This window comes from Crocuta crocuta, unplaced genomic scaffold (genome assembly GCF_008692635.1).
Source record: "Crocuta crocuta isolate KB4526 unplaced genomic scaffold, BGI_CrCroc_1.0 scaffold170, whole genome shotgun sequence".
NCBI lineage: Eukaryota > Metazoa > Chordata > Mammalia > Carnivora > Hyaenidae > Crocuta > Crocuta crocuta.
In genome coordinates, this window is record NW_027527853.1 from 3213284 (window position 1) to 3229838 (window position 16555).

General features: G+C 49.9%; 2 protein-coding genes across 2 annotated transcripts in view; both read left to right on the top strand.

Annotated features, from left to right (window-relative positions):
* The window catches only part of TLL2 (tolloid like 2), a 124009-nt gene extending 112837 nt beyond the window's left edge, over nt 1–11172 (top strand). Inside the window, exons 20-23 of the mRNA XM_077780354.1 lie at nt 1134–1261; nt 3494–3707; nt 5968–6218; nt 7957–11172. Coding sequence (XP_077636480.1) covers nt 1134–1261; nt 3494–3707; nt 5968–6218; nt 7957–8091 — 728 coding nt within the window. The 3' untranslated portion in view covers nt 8092–11172. The remainder of the gene's footprint in view (nt 1–1133; nt 1262–3493; nt 3708–5967; nt 6219–7956) is intronic.
* Nucleotides 11173–13135: 1963 nt separating this feature from the next.
* Nucleotides 13136–16555, top strand: part of OPALIN (oligodendrocytic myelin paranodal and inner loop protein) — a 12882-nt gene continuing 9462 nt past the window's right edge. Inside the window, exons 1-3 of the mRNA XM_077779383.1 lie at nt 13136–13309; nt 13484–13587; nt 16469–16504. Coding sequence (XP_077635509.1) covers nt 13585–13587; nt 16469–16504 — 39 coding nt within the window. The 5' untranslated portion in view covers nt 13136–13309; nt 13484–13584. The remainder of the gene's footprint in view (nt 13310–13483; nt 13588–16468; nt 16505–16555) is intronic.

A 16555-nucleotide genomic window follows, 5' to 3' on the forward strand; every position in this document is an offset into this window, starting at 1 on the left:
CAATGAGCAGAAACCCCTCGCGGCAGCTGCTGCCTGACCCCTCCCCCCTTCCCCTCAACTGCCCCCTCCAGCACCTGTCTTGCAGGCGGGGCGGCACTGGTTTTCTATGCAGAGGTGGTACACGCTCCCTCTATTTCCTAACCATTCACAGCACAGGCAGGCTTGCGTTCAAGTCCCGGCCCAGCCCTCCGCAGCAAGTCACTCACCCTCTGTCAAGTTGTTTTCTCATTTGGAGGTGAGAAGGATCCCAGATGAGAGAATGGATTCAAAGTGCTTGGCGTAGTACCCAGCATAGAGGAGACACATCCCAAGTGTCGACCGAAGTGTTACACACTGAGCAAGTCGTGGGGCCTGTCTTTGCTAATAGCACCATAACCAGGGCAACATCTGTAGTCTCCAAATGAAGCTACTTTGAAAATCTGAAAGAAGTACAGGCTGAAGGCATAGTGATGGGGGCACCTGGGTGGCTCAGTTGGTTAAGCATCCAACTTCGGCTCAGGTCACGATCTCACAGTTTGTGGGTTCACGCCCCACGTCAGGCTCTGTGCTGACAGCTCAGAGCCTGGAGCCTGGTTTGGATTCTGTGTCTCCCCACCTCTCTCTACCCCTCCCACACTTAGGCTCTGTCTCTCAAAAAAATAAACATTAAAAACTTTTTTAAAAACCCAGAAGGCATAGTGATGAAGACCTCAGTTGGCACTTGCTAAACCTTTTACATGTATCATCTCATTTAATCCACATATACCCCTACGAAGCTGACACCCCTCTTATAAAAAAGGACACCAAGGCTTAGGAAGTGCCCAAAGTCCCACAGCTTGAAGGGGTGGGACCGAGTCCTTTTGACCCCAGTGCCTGTGGTCTCAACCACCAACTACCATATTTCCAATGATAACCACAATCTGAATGGTGATACTGTGAAAGATGAACTCTCTGAGCCCACAGGCAGGTGGCAAAACCAAATAAATCATCAAATCTCTAGCCAAGGGACATTTGATTCGGGCTGACCCTGCACCCACTTTTGATAATGACCACGTGACAAATAAGAACGAGAGAGGGAGACTCCCCCAGAGGACCTCTGGTGCTGCCCACAAATGAACTGCTTCTCTCTGCCTGTGTCCCCCCATCACCCCCAGCTGGCTGTGCGCACAAGATCAGCAGTGCAGAGGGGACCCTGGCGAGCCCCAACTGGCCTGACAAATACCCCAGTCGGAGGGAGTGTACCTGGAACATCTCTTCAACCGCGGGCCACAGGGTGAAACTCGTGAGTCATTTTCATAGTTTACGGACAACACGGACTTCGGTTTCAGATGCTCACGGCTGTGAGTCTCTGTGCTGCCACTTCCCAGCTCTGAGACTTGGGAAAGTTGCTCAGCATTTCCAGAACTCAGTTTCATTATCTGGAAAATGGGGATGCTTAATGAAACCCCCCTGTGCTGTGCAGATTAAGAGAGGACACACACACGCAGCTCTCAGAACAGGGCGGTGGTGAGAAAGGCCCTCTAAAGGGCATCTGCTCACAGGGGGTACCCCACGTACATGGTTGCCCATGGGGGAAGGCGGCCTTCCTGGGTGTCAAGAACAGTCTTGAATCTGGGTGAGGGTGAATTAGGGTGCATTAGAGGAAAGCAGTCCTTCCCCAATGCTGCCTTCTGCTGGAGAAGGTTCACAAAAGCATTCATCTCCACTGCAGGTGGGAGAATGGTGCCCCCTGGGGGTGGGAACGTGCAGCCTGCACAACTGGAAGCCACACTTCTAAGGGCCACAAGATTTTAGCAGTTGCCAAACGTCTCTTCTTTACAGTGCTAAGGAACTAAAGCAACTGATCACAGAGGCCAGAGTTAGGCCAAATCTCAAATTTATAAGACGTTTATACGTGCATATGTTAGAAAGAAAGAAAGAGAGAGAGAGGGAGAAAGAAAGAAAGAAAGAAAGAAAGAGAGAGAGAGAGAGAGAGAGGGAGGGAGGGAGGGAGGGAAGGAAGGAAGGAAGGAAGAAAGGAAGGAAGAAAGGAAGGAAGAAAGGAAGGAAGAAAGGAAGGAAGAAAGGAAGAAAGAAACTTCCTTGGGAACTTCCTTGGGAAGTGCATGGTGGATATATTGATTATGCTCTATCTTTTTGCTACCAGAAAATGTGAGTTGAATACTCACCACAAAGCTGGTGTTTCACTGTATGGGGACTGCAACAAGGGGTCCCATGGGTGTCCCTCCCATTGCATCACCCACCCTGATGCCGCTGGTCCCCCCTCCTTCTCTTGCTCACTGTCTCTATACCACTCTCGACCCAGCTCCCTTTCTATAAGGTGTGAAGGGCTTTGCCCATTTCTGTTGTGTTTGTCATTCCCAGAAAGCCCACACTGCTAATGAGCTCTCTCCATCTCCATCCCTGTCCTGTCTCTCTGGCAACTTTCTTACGAATTCAGACCCTCCTTAACTCCCACTAATGTCCTCTCTTCCTGCTCTGTCATTTGGCTCAAGCCTTCATCTAACACTGTCCCCTCTCACTTTGTCCCGTCTCCCTGGCAGCCATGAGCAAGCCGTAAGGCATTCAGCTGCCCAGCCTGGTGCATGGCCTAGAAATGAGGGGCTCCCCTGGCCAGCTTTGGGAGGCAGTCTTCAGAGGGCAGGGAGGAGTGTGGGCTGGAGTCGGGCTGGCTGGGGCTCAGGTCCAGCTCTGCCCTCCTCTGGGTCTGTGAGTCTAGGCAAGATACTTTTTCCAAGACTCAGTTTCCCCTTCTGCACATTGGGTATAATACTAGCTCTTCCCTCATAGCATCATCGGGATTAAGTGAGAAAATGCTCGTGAACATTTGGCACAAGACTCTGCATGGGAAAAACCCTCCTGGAGCGCCAGCCACTCAGAGGGTGCAGATGCAGAGTGGTGTGCACTTCATCCAGCCTCGTCTGTGTCATTCATACTCAGGGATCACACAGTGTAGTGCAGAGGTTAAAGGCAGGGGCTCTGCAGCTAGACCTCCTGGTCATGGCCCAGCTCTACCACTGGGTGACCTTGGGCAAGTCACCTGGCTTCTCTGTGCCTCAATTTCCTCATCTGTAAAGTGGGGATTGTAGTTGTAGACACAGCACAGGGCCGTGAGGATTATATGAGGTTATGTTTGTAAAGTGCTTAAAACAGCTCCTGGCCCGAGTGAGCCCTTGGCCATTGCTGCTGTCATATTAAATGAGGAGGAGCTTTGTGACGTGACGGAAGGAGCGGGGATGACACAATTATCTCAGACCTTGGAGCCCGGCCAGCTCACCCGCCAAGTGCTCATAGCCGCAGTCGCTCATGTAACTGCCTCATGGGATTGCAGGGGGCCCGAGCTGAGACTCTTGCTATAGAAGCCGCTGTCATCACCTGGGCACCATGCCCCCTACAGGGCTGGTGGGGGCGGAAGAGGGTCTTGCCACGCCCCACCCTCTCCCAGCCCCCAGGAGGCGGCCCCTCCCCAGCAGAGTGCCAGGCCCCGGCCACTCTCCACTCTTCCGTTCCCCAGACATTTAATGAGTTTGAGATCGAGCAGCACCAAGAATGTGCGTACGACCACCTGGAGCTCTACGACGGGCCTGACAGCCTGGCGCCCATCCTTGGCCGCTTCTGTGGCAGCGAGAAACCAGACCCCGTGGTGGCCTCGGGCAGCAGCCTGTTCCTCAGGTTTTACTCGGACGCCTCTGTGCAGAGAAAAGGCTTCCAGGCAGTGCACGGCACAGGTACGTGAGCGCGGATGCCCAGCCGCCCACTGCTGCCCACGTACACGAGAGACAGATGGTGATGGTGGCGGGGAAGGATCCGCCTTCCGCACTGACTCCTGGGAGGTAGGGGGCGGGGCGTGTGATCAAATGTCCCTTCAAAAATGAAACGTGGGAAACCATGAGGGGAAGGGTAGTTTTCTTTAAATATCCTTAATCGACAGCGTTGGAAGTGGGCAACCCCTTTGTCGGTGCCACGTTTCTTTCCTCCCTCCCTTCCTCCCATCCTCTTTTCAAAATGTATGTGTAACTTGGCTGGTCTGTGAAATCCGGAAGTCTTGGAGCGAGCTCAGGGGTGGGGAGCAGCCCTTTCAGCCTCTAAGGACCAGTTCTGGAAAATGGAAAATGGTTCTATTACCCATTATTGTTCCTCCACTTAAAATGTAAATAGCTTTATTTGGTCCTTTGGAGGTAAATGTATCTGCGTATAACTAACACATAAATAGAAGAATGTCAGTAAGAAAATGGGCTTTGCTCTTTAGCCGTTAAAATATTACTCACAGAAACAACTCTGGCTCTCCGATCACGGTATCAGACTGTGGCCCTTTGGCAAGGTGGTGGCTGCCCGCGGCCCACTTGGAGTCTGAGCTCATGATCCTGGGACCCTGTGAGCTGTAACAGCCCCCCACCCCACCCAGCTTATTTTCAGAGCCAGAAAATAGGTATCAGGCAAAACAAAATGACACCCAGCACCCTTAGGTGGTTTAGCTCACCCGCCTAGAAAACACTTTGGCATCTGCAGACCCTCTTTAAAGGTCTTAGCTTCCCCTAGAGAAGACTAAAAGCCACTGGCCTCCCTCTAGGGAAGGTTAAAAGCCACCCTCTTGTCCCTACCGACAAAGTAGGTCAGGGTCCCAGCAGGAAATGAATCCTTATTTGTGGAGAATTTAAAAAGGGACTGATTACAAAGGGGCGGGCAGGGTGTGGGGACACCACAAGGAGCAGTGCAGTAGCCAGGACTGGGAACTCCATGGGGGGGCAGGGGGTGCTACCCCCAGGCCAGGAGGCCAGAGGAGGGAGAATGAAAGNGTTGAATAACACAACCTGCGGTGAGCAGGTAGGGAGGGAGCCCAGGACTAACCACCCTGACCTCTCTCCTCCCTCCTCTCACCTGCTGGTGCTCCCCACAGCTCCCCCTGGGCTCCCCGTGGCTGAACCCAGCCCAGAAGGCCAGGCCACATGCACCTAGAGGTCAGCCTCCGGGGGCCCGGAACAGGTGGGGAAGAATGGAGAGGGGATCTGGCGACGTGGATAGAAGGCATCCTGCCCTGCCCTGCACCCATTTCATCTCCACCCATGTCACATCTCAGGGACTCGAAATTTCCAGAGACAGTTCAGATCTGGAGGAAACTCTAAACAAGAGCACACGGAGGGTTAAGAGTTGGCTGTCTGTCAGGACTGGGGCCAGCTGGGCCTGGGAGTGTTACCAGACCTTCCGGCAGCCGCACCACGGGGAGCTGGTGCTTTCTAACCTCTGCCCACTCTCATGTATCCATTTATATGACGTGGTCTCCAGTGGCCTAGACAAGATAGTGTGGGACCCGGCCAACCAGAGTTACCATCCTGGTTTAAAACCCAGAAGCCAATGCTACAGAATACAAGCCCAAAGTATGCAGCCCAGCTCACCTGTGACCACCTCCCCCCACCCCTCCCCCTGCCAGGGAGACTCAAAGTCCCCTGTAGTCTGCGCTGTCAGTTGCATGAGCAAGTCAGTCCAGAGCTGAGGTTTCTAGGTTTGCGAGCTCACCTGCAGTTCTGATGTGCTTTTGGTGCCCTCTGTTGGCAACAGTTACAAATTACAGTAAGTACGTGGGGTTCGCGAGCCATTCTCAGGCGCTTCTAGCACCTCCGGGTCAGTAAGTGGTAAAGATCCGGCTAGCCAGCCTTTTCTCAGTAGCATGCTCGGGTATTTCTGGAGGCCTTATATGGACCAGCCTGGGAACACCGGACCTTGGCTGGTAAGGACCACTCTGGTCCTCCCCCCCTCCCCAGTAAGCCCTGAAACTCAGACCATTCGGCCTCTATTTATTCCTCCGTAAAATGGGATGATGAAATTTGCCAGACTTTCCTAAAGGGCCCTGGCAAGGCTTTATAGAGAAAGCCGGCCTGCATGCATGCGGGTGAGAAGGGAGAAAGCCCAGGCTGGGAAGTGGGAGGGTGGGGGGGAGTGGCACACGGTTCTCGGTGCCACGGAGGCGTGGCGGCTGTCTCTCCGCTCCAGAGTGCGGGGGCAGGCTGAAGGCTGAAGTGCACACGAAAGAGCTGTATTCCCACGCCCAGTTTGGGGACAACAACTACCCGAGCCAGGCCCGCTGTGACTGGGTGATCGTGGCGGAGGACGGCTACGGCGTGGAGCTGATCTTCCGCACCTTCGAGGTGGAGGAGGAGGCTGACTGTGGCTACGACTACATGGAGGCCTACGACGGCTACGACACCACGGCGCCCAGGCTCGGCCGCTTCTGCGGCTCTGGGGTGAGCGCCCCGGCTCGGGCCGAGCATGACCATTCAGAGCGTGAGATGCCGCGGGCGCTGGGGTCGGGCCCAGCTACCCCTGCCGCTCCTTAGCACCAGCCAGCGGGATACAAACGGGAGAGCAGGCGGAGAGGAGGTGGGGGGAGGTCCGGGACCAGATCACGAGGGCCTCACACCAGTGTCACCTATGTAAGAGCGTTTTCCTTGGGGATTTTCCTAGTATTTTTGCAAAGGCTTCCCTTTCCCCAAATCCTCGTTTTTATTTGGCCTTCAGGCTTAAATTGTTTTTTTTAACCCTGCTTTTGTATATCCTGTGTTTTCACAGTTCTCTCCCCACCCACCTCCAAACACCCCCAGATATTCTGAATCACTCTTACTGTAAGCAGAGTTATGCTCCAGGTCGTCATCATTTTTCTCCTTACTTCCTCTCTCCTCAGCCTCCTAGTGCCCACAGGGCACGCCTGTTTGGTTTACTATTTCCCCTGCACTTGACACAGGGCCTGGCATGCAGCTGGCGCTCAGAGCAAGTGTGGACCGGCCAGTATAGGGTCTTGGTCACTCTCTGGCTGCACCACACAGGCCCGTCCTCAGAGACAGGGCTGGTTGTACAAGCTTCCTTGCTATTGGCTGAACTTGCAGCAGATCATTTTGGAGTCACTGGCGCTGCTTTTGCTGATCAGAATCTCAAAATGGCATTTGTATGGGTCTCTGAATAATTTCTCATCATCTTCCCTCCCCCTCCCCCAAAAAAGGCTGGTAAAACGTGATGTAACCAATGCCACACCTTTGATAAAGTCTTTCAAACTCTAGGGTCCACGTGCAGAGGAAAACCTTGGTGAGTCCTGAGCAGTGAGATGTGCGGGAAGCCCAGTTCGGTCCCATTGTGACCTGGCAGACAGCAGCCTCGGAACCCATTCATTGACCCCTTGGCAAAACCTTTCTAACAAATGTAGAGGCTCCTTCCCATGTTTTGTCCTTGGATGGGACATAGGCTGAATCCTTGGGCTTTGGTGTTTGGTCTGCTGGGAGACACATCACAATGTGACCCTGGAGCTGCCCAAGTGGTGGTGCTTACTTCACAGTCAGACCTGAGCTTGGGTCCTGTCTAGCTGTATAAACTTGAGTTTCAGTTTCCCTAAGTGTAGAGAGAGCACCACCTTATAAAGTTGTTGTAAGGTTTACATATGCGGTAAGATCCAGAAGTGCTTAGAGCAGTTCCTGGCCCACCTGTATCCCTAATAACCAATAGATTCTATATGAGCTGTGCATCTAGGGTTATCTTTTTTTTTAAATTTTTTTTAATGTTTATGCTTGAGAGAGTGAGAGAGAGACAGAGTGTGAGCAGGGGAGGGGCAAAGAGAGAGGGAAACAGAATCCGAAGCAGGCTCCAGACTCCAAGCTGCCAGCACAGAGCCCGACATGGGGCTCGAACCCACAAACTGTGAGATCATGACCCAAGCCCAAGTTGAACGCTCAACCATTGAGCCACCCGGGCGCCCCTAGGGTTATCTTTAAAAAGTAGGGCCTGGAGAGCTCTCAGGAGCGGAAGTGGCAATGTTCTCCTTTGAAAAGGAACTTGTTTTGATGCCCTTCAAAGTTGCTAGTGCCAGGGACGCCTCATGGCAGCGTTTGCCTTCCTATGTTTTCATGTAACTTCCATCTCACCCTCCATATTTACAACTCCGACCACAGCCAACTGACCTAAAGTCCCCCTGGTTTTCTGTTGCCCTTCCCTCAGCCACTGGAAGAGATCTACTCTGCAGGAGACTCTCTCATGATTCAGTTCCACACGGATGACACCATCAACAAGAAAGGCTTTCACGCCCGATACACTAGCACCAAGTTCCAGGATGCCCTGCACATGAAGAAGTGATGCGGTGTTCTTGAATGATAGGAACTGAGAATGGTTTTTTTGTAACAATAGCACCTTGTGAATCTGCCCTAAACCGGTATATAGTATTTTTCTCAAAAACTCAAAATCTAGCCTTGGGGGTATATATCTGATGAAGTTTAAACAACAAGGAGGAGGGGAGATGGTTTTTTGATTCTGGCTACAACATTATCTGTCATGGGCTCTTGCAGAAGATGAAGGTTCTGAAGTCACTTACCATTCAAGCTAAGCCTGGTCACACGCATTCTCCTTGTCCCTTACTCCTCTGGGGCAAGAGGCCGTCCTTTGGGTTGGTCATTCCTCTATTTCTGGGTGTGTTTCCATAGGTGCCAGGCAGCGTGACTGTGTCCTGAAGACTCGGTCTGTCTTCTGTCTATGCTGAGCAGTGAGGATAAAAGCTTGGCCATGGCTGAGTTGTTTCTCACAGTGTTGGCTGGAGACTTTGGCTTTCTGTCTGCCAGGGACATATCAACCAGGAAACCTAAGAATACAAACTAAAAAAGGATCACAGTAAGCAGTGCACACAGAGAGCTTGAGTATGCGAATCATTGTCACAGAGCTAGTAGACATCAAGCCTTTAGTCTGTGTCATTGGCACTCCTTGCCTCTCTGGGATTCCCTCGTCCCTAGGTGCACCAGGAGGCTAAGGCACCCACTATGAATTCCAGCAACACATTTGCGGCTGAGAGTCCTCAGTTGGCCGAGAAGAGAACCTCCTGGCTCCTCCTGATACTCCTTTCCTGGCTGCCTTTGAGAAGACTCCACCCATGCTTGGGATTCCATGTGCCTGGAAGACCATTTCCTCCTCCAGCTTTGAAGGCACCTCCTGTGGTTGACCTTGACTTCTTGACAACGGATTGGAATTGCATTTGCAAGATGTGCAAAGACAGCCTATATAGGACCCGTTCAGGTCCCTCGTGGGGTGAACACTGTTAAAAACTGGTTAATTAAAAGTTATGTAAGAATCATCACCTGTGGGACAAGTCAACTTGTGCCTAACTTCCTGTCAGTTAGGTTAAAGAATGCATTGGTAACTTCGCTCAGGCTAACTAGTATTCAATCACCAACTTGCAATCAGAATTCACCACATTGGCACTTGTTCTAGAGAAGTGTAGCAAATGTTGTTTACATAATCTTAGAACCTCCGAGTGGACTTTAAACAGTGAGGTAGTTTTGAATGGCATTTCATTAAGGCATCTATGGGCATTATGAGCTAAAAGCTGTGGTATGTTAGCTTTAAAAGAGTATTTATGTTGGAATAATTTTTTAAATAATGTTTACATAACCGTAAGTCCTGTTTGGTTGGTATTGAACACAGGACCGCACACGAGAGTGTTTTCCGTGAGACCTGACGTAGCTTCCAAGTGCCAGAATTCCTTTGGGATGAAGCGCTGTCATTTTAAACAAATTGTTTGTAAACGCTTAAAAGTTATATTTTTTAAAGATCGGAATATGTCCCCAGAGGACTATGTCTAATTAAAATGATTGCTGGGAGTAAAACAAACAAAGGATAATACAAAAAAAGGTAGAAGAAATGCATGGAAATATTTTTTCCCTTAAAACAAAAAATTCAAAGTATTATTAATAATAATATATGTCTGTATATATGTATGTATGTAAAGGATCAGCTGTCAGAGCCTTAATCAACGCAGTGTGACAAATGCCGACCCACTGATCGTAGCTTTACTGAGCGGGCCCTCCTGGACCAGCCCTGCATGTTCGGTCTCCTTTGCCACACCCTCTCTTGGCCCCCGGATAGAGATTCGGTGTGCGTTCTCATGCCCTGGTACATCACAGACCCCGCCCGGGGTGGGGTGGAACTTGACTTAGCACCCGAAGCACCTTGATTCGTGGTTCAGCCTGCCTGGTAGGGTGGATCCCATCTCTCAGATTTTTGTATTTTCTGGGAGGTTACCATGTCTGGTCTCATCTGTCAACGCTGAGGCAGAAGTCAGAATACATAAGGTGGCTGTTCTAGAGGTTGCTTTCCAACGACATGAGCGTTCTGTAGTGTCGACCTTTAGAAGCCTAAATACGATCAACGAATTCCAACGAAGAGTGGGAGCAAGTGAGAAACAGAGTTGGCTGTGCCTCAGCATTTGCCTCCTGACACAATGGCACTTATTTTTATCTCCTTAGTATGAATATTTTAAAAAACATGCAACTTGACCAACTTGAAACAATGGGTCTCTTATGAAAACCTTTATTTAGGCCTTCTGTGAGTGACGTCGTCCCAGAGAAGACAAGCCCTGATTCAGCCAGGGCCGGCCAGACCACCCCTCTGGAAGCTCACAAGGGGATTGACGCACTGTCTTGGAGAGAAGGTCCACTCGGCAGGAAGACCCAGGGCCCCTGCTGAAGGGGGACATTGCTCACAGGGGACATTGCTAACAGCCTGCTTTGTCCTTTAGTTGGGTGCTTGGCCTTGGGGGTGTCTCAGAGATCCGGGATTAGCTTCCTTCTGTTCACAGAATTCCCTTGATGATCTGATGAAATATGTGGGGTTTGGGTCATCAACCTGGTCCAATTCTAGTGTGATCTAGAACCTGAATCCCAGGGCAAGGAAAAGGTCTAGAATTCACTTTAGCCTGTGGAGTTTCTCCAAACAGAGAAAACGAGGCTGTGCATTGATTCACTGTAAGACCGTTTTCCTCTAAAGCAAAGTTTCATCTTATTCATGAAACGCTCAGCCTGTTTAAATCATTTGTGAAACCCTGTTACCTAGCAGATTCACACTGGGATTTGCCGTTGATCTGGTCCATTTGATGAGTCTCAAATAATTCGTGGTATTGTTGTTCAGTTTGCAAACAAATGTTCCCGTGGCTTCCACTCCCTTGTTTTCCAAGTTTCCTTGATAGACAGAACCTCTGAAAAATAATCCCAAACACCTAAAAGATTTCTTTTTAAAAAAGAAAAACTGTGTAGAGTGCTATCTATAAATATATTGTATTTTTTATTTTGTGTAATTTTACATTTCACGAAATGTTAGTTTCAAAGAGAAAAGTGGAAGGGGAGCTAACATGTCTGTCTAGGAAGAATTGTTTCATTAAAGAATGTGGCTTTATTGATGTGTCCTGGATTTGTATGACTAGTTCAGACAAGCGTGGTCCTCTTGAGGACATTTTCTCCAATGTCACAGGACTTGAACATACGAAAAGGGGGATCATCTCAGCGCCCTTCTATTCTCAGGTGAGTACCCAGTGCCTGGTTAAGAACAGAGCTCCCTGTTGGACCCAGAAAGTCATGAGCAGAGCTTAAGATGGCTTCAAAGTTGCCGCCTTTCTTGAACCCAAACAGGCTGGAAATGTGACGCCATACTTGTTGTGGAGCCGGGGGCCGTGATGACCATGCTAGATGTGGAGACAGACGCCTTCCGTTTGTCCCTCAGCACCTCTCTCTGCTTTGTGTGCCTGAGGACCACATCTGGCATCTACAGCTGAAAGTCACAGCTCCTTTAAGGTGGCTCTCTCTGGACTCTGGTAGCTCTCCTCCCTTCAGGCCCAGGAGTGATGGTGACACTCTGCGGGTGTAATCTTGGGGTACTGTGTTTTCCCCCAAAGGGGACCTTTATAAATGGTCCTTTGAATAAGCCCACTTCAAACAGAGCAAATTGAGTATCTCATTTCCTATGATACAGCGCCATTTTTAACCCAAGGACAGAGGTTCCATGCAGTCGAGGACAGTCTTCTCGGGATGACCAGAGGAGGGGACTTTGGGGTATATTTGGAATTTTGTGGGTCATATCAGTGAAGGGTCATAAGGAACCATTTTTTTTAAGACGCTAAGGTTGGTCTTAATGCAAAATGACTTAAATGCCAAACTACTTATACAACTGTCTTGTGCTGCATGTGAAGTGTCAGGGTTTTAGGACACTTCTATCTATTGCAGTCACCAGCACCGAAAGGTGCTCATTGCTCACTTGCACTCTGCCAGCTAGTCTCCAGGTTCATACTCTTCCACTGTAATCCAGGCTTCCCAGAGAAGAGGGTCATTGTCAACATGACTTAGCTCATGCTCCTCTCCCGCTTAAACTCCTCACCCCATCTGTCCCCTTACTCTTTCTGTCTTTTGTTGTTGCTGTTGTTAAGACATCTCATCCATTCATTCATTCATTTCCAGTATGGTTAACACACAGTGTTATATTAGTTTGAAGAGTACACTACAGTGATTCAACAGTTCTATACATTACTCAATGTTCATCGTGATAAAGGTACTCTTAATCCCCTTCACCTGTATTACCCATCCCCCAGTCTCTTCTCTATATTTAAGAGTCTGGTATTTTGTTTGTCTCTTTTTTCTTTGTTTCTTTTGTTTCTCATACTCCACCTATGTGATTCACTGTGTCTTACTTCTTCTGAGGTCACTGCCTCAGAAGTTTATGTTGCTTTAGGCACACAGACCTCCTTCCGGGCTGTGCCCACTTCAGCTCCGGAACTTTGCATATGCTGTTCCCTCTGCCTGCAATCGTCTTCTCCTCCTTCACATGCATCCTAAGTGTCACCTCTCAGGGACATCTAAAGCAACTGTTTAGTCACGCCGATCACTTCGTCTGCTCCTCTCCTAGCGGGTCTCACTTGTTCTGGTTGGGGGTCCGCCTGCTCTTGTGGGAACATAACATTCCTCAAGAGTTGGGGCCTTGCCAAGCCCTGAACCATACCCCAGAAAACCACTTGACCTACAGAAGCTGTCAAAAAGATTTGTTGAATCATGATGAATGCATTTGTTTAAGTGACCAAATGTATTGGTCATAATTCTATAGTTTCGTTGGCATGGGACTCCAATTCCCTCAGTGATTTAAAGAAGCAAACTCTTAACAAAGAACTCAAAAAATATAAAGCAGCCATGTCAGTGGCTTCCTCCAGCTCTAGGAGGGTCCCCACTCAAAATGTGAGAGCAGAAGGGAGGCGAGGCCTCTCATTGACCAGGGAGTGTGCTCACTGTGGCAGCCTCCCGTGGTCCCTCGAATACAGAGCAGACTCCAACCCCGTCACACGGGCATCATCTGTGTTGATACCAGTGGGTATCATCATTGCTGGGACAGCGGTCAACACCGAAGCCTGCAGCGGGGGAGGGTGCAGCCAGCCTCAGCCTGTGTAACCCATTGTTTCTAAAGAGTCCCTGGCTGCAAAGCCACCAAGCTCTCAAGCCAACTGCGGGTTCTTTGCTGAGCTGGAGGTGTAGCTGAGGAACGAGCCTGGAAAGTAAGGAGAGAAAATGAAAACAAAGAGGGTGGGTAACCCGGGCCATACACAGTGACCGTGAAGCAGGATGCCATCTCCTGAGGGGTGGGCAGAGGACTTGGCTACTCCCCTGACCATACAAGGCTTGGCCAGAGCTCTCACGAGCCACCCCTTGTGTCACCCTCGCTCGCCCAGCTGGATTCTCCTGCAGATGTGAGCCACAGGCCAATAACACCAGCAAGAAAGGAGCTTGCCACGGGCAGCATCTGGAGAAGGTTCTTGGGAGGCCGTCAGAAATGGTGAGTACGGATAGTAGCTTTTCTCACCCCTTCTTCTTTCCTCACTGTAAAACACATCTCCCAGGCATTTAAAGCTCACATCTCTTAGTGCAAACGTGACTCTACTCTGGGTACTGTGACTTCAAGGGACTTGGTATTTTATTATTTTCCTCTAAGCAAAATACTAATCATTAAATCAATTCTCCTCTAATATTTGATGATCTCATCTTTCATTTTAATATTAACGTTTTGGTTTTAAAACCCCACACACAACAAGGGTGCAAAGTAGACGTTTCAGCTAAATTCATTTCCCTGTTGAAGCAGCAGTTTGATCCACGCCTTTAACCTCACTTGCGGAGTTCACCTTCCTTTGCGCGATCTGCAACGTACTTGTGAGTTGCTTTGGAAACATTCTGATTTTTTTACTGACTTGTGACACATATTTGGGTATGACTCAATCAAAAGAAGTTTGTTAAGTTAGAAGAGGCTTCTGTGGTTCTGTTATTAAAGAGATTATTAAAAGGAGTTGAATTCTGGCTTTGGAGTTAGGAAGATCCGTGATCTAACCAGACTCAGACCACTTACCAGCAACCTCTCTTGCTCTCGGTCCTCACACTCACGATGTAGGGATGATAGCCTTCCCCTTATGGGGTGCTTATGCATGCGGTGTCTGACACACAACGTCCCCTCAATAACAGTAATTATCCTGTCTCTCCCTTCTTCCCCTCACAAATGGCAAACAATGTTATCATGAGTGACATTTGGCCAGTGAGCTCCTAATGTGCCTTCATCTGAAGATATCGTATGGTGCTTAGGCCAGCAATAAATGTATTGTGGCAAATTCCAGTACTTGGAATGTTGCTGATCTGTGCATGCCATTCCACCCAGTAAGAACTTCCCAAGTGGCTTCCCTGTGCCTTGCTCGGTGCTGGCCAGGTCTTAAAAAAACATGACACCGTGTGACTCCCCACCCCCACACGCCTAGAGTATTTTACAGTTTGGAAGGAGCTGTTACAGATGTTGTTTCCTTTGGGCTTATCCTGTGAGACAGGCAGGGCGAGCTAACGTTATCCCTCTTTTAAGGATGGAAAAACTGAGCCTGGGAGAATAGAGTTGCTGGGAGGAAGTGGAGACCAGAGAGTTTGAGTCACTCTTCCAAGGTCACACAGCTCCCAAGTGGCTGAGTCTGGACTGGAATCCAGATCAGGCGACTTGAAGCTTCAGCCCACCCAGCTGCCTCTCTGAAGGATACTGTGTCAGATTCCCCCCACCCAAATTTATGTGATGTTTTCCTTTCCATGGGAGTACTGTACCATGTCTTTACAAAATATGAATGTCTTTCTGAAACTGGCCAAAATCTTCGTCATCCAGATATTGATAAACAGCACATGCTGCTTGTTTGCTGCCCCACCTGTTGCTGCTCCCCCTCTTCTCTGTCCCCCCAAAGGAAGCTTTGTCTTGGGCCTGCTGACATCAGTACCCAGTATCCACTGATGAGATAAGGCTCTGGGCAGCTGTGTTCAATACCATGGCCACCAAGTGTCCTTGCAGCATCTCTGGGCTTGGTTGGTGTTGGCCCGAAGGGCAGTGGTTAGGAACCTTGAGCAAGAAGACCCTGACCTGGGCGCCTGGGTGGCTCAGTTGGTTAAGCATCCAACTTCGGCTCAGGTCAGATCTCATGGTTCGTGGGTTCGAGCCCCGCATCAGGCTCTGTGCTGACAGCTCAGAGCCTGGAGCCTGCTTCCGATTCTGTGTCTCCCTCTCTCTCTGCCCCTTCCCCCGCTCATGCTCTGTCTCTCTCTGTCTCAAAAATAAATAAAAAACTATAAAAAAAATTAAAAAAAAAAAAAGAAGAAGACCCTGACCTAAGGTGGCCCAGATATTCCTTTTGCTCTAACATTGTCCTTGAAGAGTATCTATCTTGGTCTCAGTAAAGAGCAGCCTGGAAAGAGTGGCATTGGCTGGCCCAAACTGCAGTGACGGAAGATGGGGACAGGGAGGAGGAGCACAGTTTGGTGCCCCATGGAGCTCACAGTCCTTCAATACTGACTCCATATTTGGGGGAGAGGTGAGGCTGGGTGTGGGGTGAGGGGAGGGTACAGAGGGTCACCCTCTCCTCTGTTGTCCTGAGCAGCTGCGCTCCAGCTGGGAACCTGTGCCTCAGACTCAGCACAGACTAAAGCTTTGTCTTTCTCAGGTTCTCTCTCCCGGGAAGGGGAAGGGGGTTAAGGAGCAGGTGTTCTTGTTGGAGCACGATCCTTGTGGGTCTTACGTCCTACCCCCAGCAGAAGGTACCAGATACTTTTAAGCTCACACAATCCCTTAGGGCGCCTGGGTGGCTCAGTTGGTTGAGCATCTGACTCTTGATTTCAGCTCAGGTGATGATCCCAGGGTCATGGGATCAAGCCCCACCTTGGGCTTTGTGCTCAGCATGGAGCCTACTTGAGATTCTCACTCTGTCTCCCTCCCTTTTCCCCTGCTCTCTTTCTCTCTCTCTCAAATAAAAAAATAAAAACTCACACAATTCCCTCCCTAAAAGGAGTTCTGGTGAAAAACAACTTTGAGCATTTTGCTGAATGTTTAGTACTATCTTTGCTGCCCTCTGGGTTGGGACCCGTCAGGCAATTACTGGCTGGCCCCTTAATCTGGCCTTGGCTGGGGATCTGAGGAGGGGAGAAGGGGGTGAAGTTGACTTGATACTGAGGGAGGAACTCCTGATCCCAGCCTCCTGTGCACCCTTTCCTTCTTTGGGGGCTGAGATTGGGAGCAGAAATTGGGAGATGACCGAGCTTGTAGAATTAGTAGGGTTTCTTGTGAGCCACCGGGTGGGTGACAGTCGGTAGAGGGGTCAGGAGCCTGACTGACCCTTCCTGGAGTGTTAATGTTTCCTTCTCTCCTCCAGAGTTTCTCACTGAACTTCACTCTGCCGGCCAACACGGTAAGTGCAGCAGGCCCCGGGCACCAGGCAGGTCAGCACCCCGGCTTTGGG